At 38.2% G+C, this 12,491-nt stretch overlaps 1 protein-coding gene across 7 annotated transcripts in view; it reads left to right on the plus strand.

The window, feature by feature from the left end:
• Nucleotides 1-12,491, plus strand: part of LOC115436655 (microtubule-associated protein 4-like) — a 145,057-nt gene that overhangs the window by 102,593 nt on the left and 29,973 nt on the right. For 3 of the 7 annotated variants that reach the window (XM_030159561.1, XM_030159558.1, XM_030159562.1), the window contains exons 7-9: nt 6,680-7,020; nt 8,353-8,541; nt 10,567-10,666. In XM_030159561.1, coding sequence (XP_030015421.1) covers nt 6,680-7,020; nt 8,353-8,541; nt 10,567-10,666 — 630 coding nt within the window. The remainder of the gene's footprint in view (nt 1-6,679; nt 7,021-8,352; nt 8,542-10,566; nt 10,667-12,491) is intronic. The other 4 variants (XM_030159560.1, XM_030159559.1, XM_030159564.1 and 1 more) reach the window with 4 other exon arrangements.

Genomic DNA, 12,491 nt, shown 5'->3' on the forward strand with positions numbered 1-12,491 from the left:
CGAAGCCTTGATTTGGTCTCCAGGCTCAGCTAGTTATCGGGCACAGTGTAAACAAATGGGTTTTGTTTGAAGGCCGCTATAGCTCTGAAGGGACGCCGTCAGTGTCGTTCCCTTGATTGCAGGAGAAAGCACAGCGGCGGCAAATTGGCATTGTTGCAGAGAGACAGAGCAGTTATCACACAGCAAACCTCAGCAGGGAGGGAAATGAGGCGACGTTGGGCCAGAGTGCAATCAGGCCTGTCCACTGTCACGGTTATGTAAGGTGTCTTGGTGGCAACAAAGAGCCCCTGTGTCTGTCCTCCCAAAGCTTCAGGCCTTCATGTTGAAGCCCTGGTCCTGCTGTCTTTAACCTCATCAACCCCCAAACGTCTGCAGCCACATATCATCCTAGTCCATCTCTAGTACTGATTTGGTTGTTGTACATCCCTCTTGTCCATTGGCCCTCAATAGGCCTCATAGCCCCCCAACTGTGATTCCTTCATAATGTGTTTTCGTTGGGTCAGCACATGTCAACTGGGACTCTCACCCTCTTCATTCTACGTAAATGCAAACATTTCTTGAAACAATACATGTGTGCTGGGGCGCTGTAAAGGGGGGGGGGAGTGAACATGACAAATTCATGGGGCCCAGCAACACTATTAATGGTGTTGCGAATGAAAACGTTTCAGAAATTCGTTTTTTTGGCGTAATAGTGGATGATAAATTAACGTGGAATCCACATATTGCTGATGTAAAAAAAAAAAAAAGGCGTCTAAAAATATTTCTGTATTGAGTAAAGCAAAATATGTGTCGGATTATAAAGCAATGAGACTTTTATATTGTTCACTTATTCTGCCATATTTGAGCTATTGTATTGAAGTATGGGGCAACACATATATGAGTAACACAAAGCCATTGTTTTCATGACAGAAAAGAGCAATAAGAATCATGTACAATGTTAATTTCAGGGAACATACAAATGAGTGGTTTATTAAATCAGGATTGTTTAAGTTTACAAAATTAGCCGAATTAAGGACATTGTTGATTGTGTTTAGAGCGAGAAACAGACTTTTGCTGCAAATTTGCAGAGATTATTTGTTTTAGTATCACAGGATGAAGAACATAGAAGGAGGTTTAATTTTAAACAGCGAAGGGTTCAGACTAATGTAAAGCAAATGTGTATTTCAGTTGTGGGTGTCAGAATGTGGAATTCTTTGGCATTGGAAGAGAAGAGCTGTACAAATATTTTTCAGTTTAAGAGGTTGTATAAGGAAAGAATAGAGAAGCTTTATAAAAGCACGAAATGAAATAATTTTTCTTATGGATTTTGGATTTCTTTTATTTTTACTGACGATCATGTAAACTGTTTACTGTACTAGCTGTAATGGCATCATATCTGATGTAAGCAGATGTTTGAAGAAAGGGGCAGGTATTATAAGTTTTTTTTCATCCTGCTCCTCTCTAATCATTTAGATTGGAATGAAAAAATAAAATGAAAAACGAAATGAAATTTCTGGGGGGCCCATAGAGCAGTGGAGGGGGTCCAGTGGATACAGATTAGAAGTTGTCAAAATTTCATGTAAGGTCCGGTGTATCATAGAGGCATAGAAGCCTTGAGTCAGACGTTGAAAGCATGTTAAGTTTCACTTTCGCTTCATGCCAGTGTTAGTTACGTTAATCCCAGCTGGTCAAGGCAGACGTCCATCCTCCAGGAGTCAGGGTCTGCTCAGTGGGTTTTAGTTGGGGTTTGTAGAAGTCTTTGGGTCTGGACTTCTTTTGTAGTTAACCCTATAAGGAGTATGAATATAACAGGTCACCTAGATTTCTTTGATGTTTTTGTAATAAAAGTGTCAGAAATTGTCTTTTTTGCCAATGCTTTTGCACATTTTTTCAGCAAGAACTTAACTTTAAATGTCTGGCCATTAATTATCATTATTATATGGAAAATAAATGCTTTAAACAATGTGTTATAGTATTTTTTTTTAATTGTCATGTTTATTATGATAAATTAAACCACTGTAAATGTGCATGACAACCTTTTCTGAGATTATAGAAAACTTTCAGCTATTTTACATGTGCTCAAACATTTCAGTTTGTCTAGACCATTCTGTGTCCATGCTCCAGCTTCTTATTTTTAGTTCTTTCTCGTCATTTTTATCCATGTGATAGTCTGTGCTCACTTTCTGTCTAGTTGTAGACAGAGCCCCTCATTTCACCAACAAAAACGTCCATCATCTGCTTCTTTTACAGACAGTCAATATTTATATATACAAACTGGAAAAATACAAATTAAAAACAGTGAAAAAAAAAGGGGGGGGGACTAAACTCAACAAATACACAGCAAAACACACTAGTAGAACACTCCAAAACAACACTATCATTATTATGTACAATTATTTACAAGAATTCACCATAAAAACACCACTAAAACCTTGCCAAAATGTTGCTAAAAGTAATAAAAATCTTCCATTTCTCTCTCACCGATTGCACTTTGCTGCTCTCTGCTCCGCCCACTTCTACTCCTCCCCCTCAGCCAATGCAGAGCTCTACCCTAATATATTATATATCAATAATAATAATAGTAATAAGCTCCCAACCTCAGCTTTCAGAAGCTCTTTGAATTTTGTCAATAGTGCAATAATCCTGACAGTTTTCAGAACAAGGATACATACCTCCCAGATATAAAAGTGTTTGGGTATAATTATGCAGCATTTATGAAGCAAATAAAAATATCCCTCCGTATAATGTGAATTAAACATACATACTAAGAGAAAACTGATCCTGAGGAAGTGCAGGATGCTGCAGTGTTTGGAGGCTTGTCATAAAATCAACATCAGCGTCACTTGTAAAGGAGCCAGATTAGCCCAGATCTCTGAATCATTGCCCACATTTTAGATATTTTTAAAACAAACAAACCAATCTGACAGAAAACTGGCTGTGAAAAACATGCATAATCTAATTTTTCCTCCTCGGACTCTCATTCTGATATTCTATCAAGGGAGACTGTGAGACAATATGATTCACATTTTAAGATACCGACGTCTAATATCAGTTTATTTATACAGTGTTAAAAAAAATGGTGTTCTGGCTCAAAACTGCAGTTACTGATGCAGCAGTATTAGTGTCGTGGCAGGGAATCAATGTAGCTGTCCAACTGGTTTTTAACTGGTGTATTTCTTTGATCAACATTTAGTACAGCTTTGAGCAACAGCATCAGACGAGTTTAGTCAAAACGAAGAAAGTAGAGCGTGTTTAACCCTCCAGTATCCCATAGAAGCCCTTCCTAATCACCAATTGGTGCAGTAGTAATGCCAAATTTTTAGAGCTGCCGCGATTAGTCGACGTAGTCAATGTAATTGACCGTGAAAATTAGTCGATGGCAATTTCTTTTAGTCGACGAGTCGTTTTACTATTAACCCCCTGTTTTTTGTTTTTTTTGGCCGTGGCACCTGGGGAATCCATGCCGTCATTGGCGCCTGCAGTACCTCAGAGAGAGAGAGAGAGAGAGAGAGAGAGAGAGAGAGAGAGAGAGAGACCTGTCTTATAAGTATCCTAAGGGTACGTTTACACGGCAACACTAGGATCTAATTCCGCAAAGATTTCTCCTTTGCGTTATAAAATCATTCCGCGTTAAGACGAAGCCGCTATGATAACGATCTGCGTTAACATGAGTCCGCGAGGACGGCTGAATACGCTGTAGTGGCCATGCCAGACCAGTAGCTGGCGATGTAGAGCTGTAGTGAAACAGTGGCGGTAAAACACGCGCCTGCGCACAAACGATTTCCGGTTTAGACAGCCTTTAAATGAGAAGAAGAAGAAGAGGCGGACAACACTATTTACAAACAACAATGGCGAGTGGTCATACAAAGACGCAGGACTTCTTTGTCTGGACAGACGAGAAGACGTGGAGAAGGGACAGCAAACTGAGCACAGTTAGCAGCACGTATGTTGTTCTGAAACCGGCCATTGTTGTTGTGGTTGTTCCTTCTTTTTCTGCAGCTTTATTGTGTCATAGAGGCTGGCAAACCAGCTTGGAGGCGCATTACCGCCACCAACTGGCCTGGAGTGGGTTAACTGGCGGTTCTTGGCTGCGCGCGCATTCGGTGACGTCATATTTTACCCCGGAACGTTACGATTCGCGTTAACACGGAGCTGAAATGCGGAGCATATCGATAACATTCCACCCTGGACCCTGGTATCAAAAGTTTCTGGATTCAGGCACTCTAGGCACCGTTTCCATGTTAACAGAAAGCTAATCCGCGATGAAATCTTCCCGGAGTCGATTGAATCCTACGCCGTGTAAACGGCCCCTAAGTTTCGCTCTTATGGTTCACCCCACCCCAGTCCGCGGATCCGTGTGCACCTATTCATGCTCCCCCCTCCCCCAGTTCCCTGCTCTTACATGGCAAACATCCCAATTTGTAATTTTGGTAATATTTAAGTTATTTGTATTGTTTACATTTGTCATGGTACAGGTGACATTTTATGTTTCGGCCCTTGAGTTGTATTCAAAATAAAATGGACACAACAAAATAACAAACACTTGATTTTTTTTTTTTTTTTTTAATTAGTCATTTAGATTAGTCGACTAATCAAAAAATGAGTCAAAAGATTAATCGTTAAAAAATTAGTCGTTAGTGGCAGCACTACAAATTTGACTTGAGCCAAAAACAAAAACACCAAATACTCAATAACTGTCAAATATTTAACCCTTAAAATGCTGTGTTTGTAATGTAAACAAAACTTTTTTTTTTACGCAAAAAACACAAAAGAAAATTGTGAGTTTTTTTCTCAATATACTACATAAAAATTGCATTACTTTTTTTTTTGCACACTGGCATATGTCAATGATTAAACAGCAACACTGGTTAATGTGCATTTTTTTTGTACTAGGTCAAGTGTTAAATGCTAAAATTTGTCAATGTGCATTTTTTACTCGTTTCAGAAAAGGGTGCTAGTGTAGTAGTTTTCTATTGTTTACAATGTGCTGAGTTTTTAGTTTCTGGGTCAGAATTTGAAAAAATCATACAAAAATAAACAACTTTGAATTCTGACCTAATACAAATTGTGAAAAATAATATGACCTTTGATAACATGAAGTGCAAAGTGCGCATAATATGCTCACCCGGATACTCGAACGTTAAGGGACGAGTTTAACAACAACTAATGATTAAAAAACCTCATACAGTCCTTATTTATGCAGTTGGTATGGAGATGATACATGACACCATAGTGGTTTTTCTGATGATGGTTATGAGGAACACAGTTTGAGCTCTTGCATAATGTATTGCCTTGGACTAACTGAGTTTAATTGAACAAATGACCTGTTTACACACCAGGACCTGACGCATCTGCTGCTGCTGCGACCTACATAACGTCCCCACATGAACATTCACTGCTATAAATAACAAACATGGAGATGCAATTACCTCATTATTTGATGTGATAGATTATGTCGATGGAGCGTCTCCACAGCGGCGCGGACAGTTTATCCAGAATGTTAGATAACTTCCTCCAATTTCGGCTCTAGGTTTGGATCTTTCAGAACAGCCTCGTATTCAGTTACCGGCTCAGATTTAACAGCGTCTCCAAAGTGTCGGGAGTAATGCTGCCTTCAGGTGCTGTCGGGAAGATGATCCTTCTTATTTGTGAATTTGAAATTACAAGTATGTTGTGTTCAAGTGCTTTTGTTGTAGCGAAATGAAAAATGACTGATTTAGATTTTTTTTTTAAATTGTGTATGCTATATATGTGCAAAATCATCAGCTGACAGCAGCAGAATGTTAATAAGAGCAAAGTTTAGTTTACTTTAGTTTACTTTAGTTTTTGTTAGTTTATCTGGCTTCTTCTTTATTTGGATTCACTGGGCAGGATTATAGCATTCTCACTAATTTCCATCTGTAGTCCCTGTGGAAAGAAATTAAAAAGGGAAACAGTACAGGAGAATTAAAAAGAAAAACAACACACTTAAAAGGAGTTGCATACAGTCAAAGTGTAGAATACAGTTGAAGGGAAGAGTTCATGCTGGCAGACTTAGTTTATTCAAATCCATGGTTTTGTCTTGGTGGAGAAATTTCAAACATTTGTTGTGCTTCCATTCTATTATTGCTTTGTAAGAAAAAGCTGATTGTCCAAAAGCAGTTTTGCAGAAGGAGGTGCAGCGCTACCATCTAGAACAGGGCAGGGGTGTCAAACTCATTTCTTTCAGGTTCCAGGTTCAGCCCAGTTTGATCTGAAGTGGGTCAGACCAGTAAAATAATTGCATAATAGCTTATATAAAAAAAAAAAACCCTTCAGATTATTAAAATACATTGCATTTATAAACTATCCAAACAAAAAACATATATATTTACGTGTGTGTGTGTTGTGCATATTATAATATCATAACATTATTATTATTTATGATTATTACTTCTTTTTTATTATTTCTTTCCACTTGTACTTTCTAATGTCCAGTTACTTGTCTTTCACAACTATTTTTATAGTTACTATTATTACTATTTTCTTGTTATATTTCCTATACATGTACATTCAGTGTTGTGCTGCTACTAGAACCTTAATTTCTTGAGGTTCCTCCCAAGGGATCAATAAAGTTCTATCTAATCTAATCTAATCTAATCTAATTATCCAATATTTGAGGGTATTTGCTTCCATTAGTCGTTGGTTAGATAATGTTACTATTACTGTTTTTTTTTTTTCACAGTGAAAAGTGACAACAAGGATAAACAAGAGAAGACAGACATCATGTCCAAGATGGACACTTCTGACAAGAAAGTGGAGCAGCAGAAGAAAGACACTGCCCCCGACAAGAACCAGCAATCTGAGAAAATCCTGAAAGACGAGGAGAAGACGGAGAAGCTGAATGCTGAGAAAAACAACGAGAAGGCGGAGAAGGTGGACAAACCGGAGAAGACCAACAAAGATGAGAAGAAGGAAGAAGAGAAGAAGGCGGTGGAGAAGAAGGAGGAGAAAGGAGGGAAAGATCCGGCCAAGTCTCCGACCGGCAACGGAGGCAAAACTCTGCAAGACAACAAGAGCAAGGTGGGTCACACACGCATGAAGGGTGGCGGCGTTTCCAGGGGTAACAGAAACAGGCTCGTCACCCAAAGGTCACAGCGTTGGCCTGAGACGACAGGCTGCCGAGGCGTCCTTCAGCAGAACACACACATGCATGGACACAGGCTGATTACTGATCAGCCGCCTCTGCTTCTGCTGCATCACCACGCTTCAGCACCGAGACAGAACTTTTAAGACGCATCACTGTGTGTCTGTGAATGTGCTGTGGGAGACCAGGTCCCAGCAAGTCGGACAATGTCGGACATGTTACCAACGCTGAGACATATAGACTTAAAAAAACAGATGTCTGTTTAACTTAATAATACACACAGAATATCAGAAGTGTATTTTATATCCTCAGATCTACTGGTATTTTCTCCTCCTGCTACTGCAGATTTGAGGAAATGAACAAAATACACAAGAAATTAACAATATATAGAATAAAATAATGAACAAGATAATGAGCAGAAGTAACAACAATAAACAGCACAATGAAATTAGAATAGAATAGAATAGAATAGAATAGAATAGAATAGAATAGAATAGAATAGAATAGAATAGAATAGAATAGAAATTAGGAGTGCTACTCCAGTCAGTGCAACAATATAAAAAAAAACAACACATCCTAAAATAAGAATAGAGTGAAGATAAAATTACAAAAAGCTAAATGTAAAATAAGAAAATAGAATATAAAATTTTACAAAATGTAAAATGAGAATAGAACTAAAAGTACAATAAAAAAAACTCCACATGAAATATGAATAGACACAACATTAACAATATTAACAATATGTATATCTGTAAACGAGTCTATAAAAATAGTGCATTTATGTTTGATATTTGATATATATATGATATATGTTTGATATTGGATAAATATTGTATCGTTATGGCAGAACACAGGATTATTGCATGACTTATTGCAAAATTATAAAATAAATATCTATATATTATACAAAATAAAACCAAATGAACATTAAATGAACATAGTAATGAGCGTCCCACATTAACCTGGTCCCCCTGGACATGTCTAATACCTGAACTGACGTTCATGTCATATGCTGCTTTTCCATCAGATGTGACTGTAACTGCTTTAACCTGCTGTAAATCACTGATTCACTTTGACAGTTAATGAACTCTTTTATTGTCATATGTTTACTGCCTGTGCTGCCATACCACGCTGACATTGCAAATCCCTGATTCCATTGCTGCTTTTTCTTTCTCTTTCTCCTTCCCCTTTTCTACACTTTCCCTCCCATGTCTTTCTACCTTTGTTTTCCCATGTTGCTGTGGCTGCTTTTAATTCCATTACACCAGCCTGATGCGGGTTCAGCCAAACCAAACTCCCGCCCATCCACCCTCTCCACCAATGGCGAGGCCAACTCGGCCAAACGCCCCTCCCCCACCACTGCATCAGCAAATAAAAAAAGCCCTGTACCCAAGGCGACCACGCCCACCACCACTAAGCGGCCGCCAACAGCAACTGGTACGGCTAAGGCTGCCAAGGTGAGTATAACACACTGAAAACTCCTGTCATTTAGTTTAACTTCCATTTCCAAAACTTCATGTCAGGGCCCAAGATAGGCTGTTAATTGGATCATCAGCTGTCAATGAAATATACTGATCAGCTGTGACATTATGATTACTCAATGATGTTAAAATGGAAGGATCTGCATGACTCAACATGTCCAAAACTGCAGGTCTTGTTGGGTTTTCTCAGTGTGGAACAACACCTACATTTCAATCCAACGGAGCATCTGTGGCTCCGAGGCCACATTTGGCTCTTTTGCTGTTTTCCAGTGGCTTCACTGAAGAACATATGGAAATGATGAATAACCCTTGTATTTTAAATAATTTGCTATTACTGATGCAACCATAAAGTCATTCAAATGTTATGTAGTTGTAAAAATGTAGATTATACTCTATGTATTCTTTACTATATGAATCCAAAAGTAGTTGTAGTAGAAGTAGGGCTGCACAATTAATTGATTTTAAGTCGAAATTGGATTTTTTAATTAGGGTGATTTTTTTAAGAAGGGAAATCATCAAATTGATTTCATCTGTCTCGTGCCTCTGGGCCTGCAGGCTACCGTAGGCTCCTCCTCCTATCTGTGAGAGCGGTCTTATACAGAAGTCCATGTAATGACCACGGACCTTAAATCTGCGATGGGTCCACAGTAGTGATACCAGTGTAAGCTGTGGTTTCAAGCACGGATCCTCCAATTCAAATATAACTGTATGTGGATCACTCATATTATGTGGTCCACGCGTACACACGCACAACTGATGCCTGTCACTGACTTACATTAGTATCACTTCTGTGGGCCCATCACATGATTAGGGGTGTTTATTGACAAGAATCTGGCAATACGATACAAATCACAATACCCAGATCACAATACAATATATCACGATATATCATGATACTGTTAAAAAAAAGCAATTATTTGTTTGTTTCTTTTTTTAAATGATTATTTCCTGGAAGAATTGAATTACACCAGAAATATGCACAAATACTAAACACATTTTTATTTGATCACAACAGGATCTAATGCTATATCACCAAATTTTCCTGTGTTAACACTTAAATTAGGTTTCACAGACTTTACAGTTTAAGATCGTGCTCAAATGTTCATATTCTATTAGTTCAAAACTAACATCGTAAGATTATTTTTGTGAAATCTCAACAAAAGAACTAACATCTGCCTCTCACACAGTAAAAGGTGCTTTTAGGATCCTTCATGTAACCATTATTAAATAAAACAGTGTTAAATAATGATAAATAAGATATAAACAATGAAGAAAACAAGAAAACAAAAATGAACCTCCGCCATATCTCATTTGAATAAATACCTAAAAATAGCGATACAGTAGTTTTTAATATTGATACAGTATTGTGAAATGAAAAATTGTGATATATTGCAGGACTGATATTTTTTAACACCTTGATTCCATCACAGATTTGAGGTAGGGAGCAGTGCCTTGCATTGCGGGGTGCTCACATAAACAACATGCTGACTTCTGTTGTCTCTTGTAGTTTTACCCAAAAATCGAAATTGAAAATTGAGTTTTTAGAGGAAAAAATCGGGATTTTATTTTTGGCCAAGATCGTGCAGCCCTAAGTAGAAGTAAAAGTAGACTACATGTTTATTTATATGACACTGATGACATTGAGGGCATTCATCTGTAGACTCGATTACAAAGAAAGCCTTCACATAACAGTCATTTTTTCCTGCACTACACACTAATGACAAATGACAGTCACCACTATGAGATCAAACATATTAAAGACATTTTTGGCTAGAATCTAGATGTTCCAGCTACTGTGCATCTTCCTTTGGATCTTGAGCTTTGGGAAACCCTGTTTTAGCCACTTCTTTTAGCTTTCTGCTAATTTCACTTCGTCAAACTTTTACAACCTCAGAAAACAACATCATGTCCAATCCAACCTGTAGAGCTTATAATGAAAACACTCTCCCAGACACTTGTACACACCAATGCTAACTCACCTGTCACTCTTGTGTTTTCCAGACTCCAGAGAATGAGAAACGCCCACCTGTTCCAAAGGCCACACCCACTCCCAGAGCAAACACCACTAAGAACGGATCGACTCCTGCAAACAAACCTGCAGGTATCTGCACAGACACAGCACATGTTGACACTGTTTGGAAACTGTCACTTTACGACACACTGTACATTCTTTACGCCAGTTGAAGTACAAATACATAAAAATCAACTGTGAAGTACTGATTCAACTTCTCTAAAAGGGAAAACCTACAGCTTCTGAAATGAATAGAAAAGTGAAAATTAGGTCTTATTGTCATTTTAGATCTGGACATTGTTTTTGTCTTGTCTTGTCTTTTAATTAATTCCTATGTTATTTTATCTTGTTTAATAACACCTGAAAATGGACTCATTGCATTCAAACAATTAAGCACAAACTAAAAACAGACACTGAAGATGGATTTTGTTGTGTTTAATCTTATCCCATATTTTACCCCATTTTCATCTCATTTTGTCTTTTATATCATTGTGTCTTATATCATCATCTATTCCATGTTTTATTTAGGTTGAAATCAGTGTTAATCTTATGTAGGTGCACAACGATGCAAAATAGAAATGATGGAAAATCCACGTTCAATGCACAATAAATATAGAGTAAAACATACAGATATTTCTGTTCAAATGTAGGTCATAAAACTGAACATTTCTCAACTTTAGTACATGTTCTTTGCTTCCTACAACCTCTGCATCTGCCATTTATAAACTGTCTTTACTTATAGACTTATACCTATGGTTAACCCATAAAGACCCAAACATTCACCATCGAACAAAACCAATTACTGATCTAAACTGTTTAATACCTGTTGATCCACTAATCCGACCAATACATGTAAATAATTGGTGTAAAATACACTTTGTCGTCTTTTCATGGTCATCAGACATGACCCATTTGGACGTTCAGAGGCTTCATAGTTACCTTGGAAACACCGTCATCCTCTACAACATTGATTCACCATTAAAACCCATGGAGTTGGATCAATGACAGTGGATGGACACACTTGTTTTGTGTTGAGTTACTGATATTTTTGCTGAAAAAGTCACTTTTTCTTTTCAGATATAATAACCCTCAACTTTAATCTCAGCTCTTTTGAAAAACTACGGTTCATACAGATCAGTCAATTAATTCATTCATTTTCTGAACCCGCTTTATCCTTACTAGGGTCACGGGGGTCGCTTGGAGCCTATCCCAGCTACATAGGGACACCCTGGACAAGTCGCCAGTTCATCACAGGGCTGAACATATAGAGACAAACAATCACTCTCACATTCACACCTATGGGCAATTTAGATTAACCAATTAACCTATCAGTGCATGTCTTTGGATGGTAGGAGGAAGCCGGAGTATCCGGAGAGAACCCAAGCAGACACGGGGAGAACATGCAAACTCCACATAGAAAGGTCCCACCCCCCCGTCAACTGGTGTTGGAATCGAACCCAGGACCTTCTTGCTGTGAGGCACGAGTGCTAACCACTGCACCACTGTGTCGCCCTCAGTTAATTAAATATCGGAAAATACCTGATTTACAGTGAAAAAAAAAAAAAAATAAATAAAGGAGATAATATTACAATAAATGGAGAGAAAATGGGTTAAACAATCACTAAACTAGAGAACAGAGCTAAACTTCCATCAAAGTGCTGAAAATGTATGCAAATAAATCGACAAAGTGTTTGGAGTCGACCTGTCGATGCAGCTGAATTACTGGTAATTTGCCTTGATGCTGTTTTGATTTCTGTTCTAATGATGTAGCACAGTTCCATGTAACTGCTCAGCCTCCATCGTCGGCTGCCGTTGTAACACGACCTCTGTAACAGGAGCTGAATCCTCTACTGTAGCCGGAGAAATGACTCAGACTGTAGGCTGGCACCACTCCAGGCAGCGGCAGAACTGAACT

Source organism: Sphaeramia orbicularis, chromosome 17 (genome assembly GCF_902148855.1).
Source record: "Sphaeramia orbicularis chromosome 17, fSphaOr1.1, whole genome shotgun sequence".
NCBI classification, from domain to species: domain Eukaryota; kingdom Metazoa; phylum Chordata; class Actinopteri; order Kurtiformes; family Apogonidae; genus Sphaeramia; species Sphaeramia orbicularis.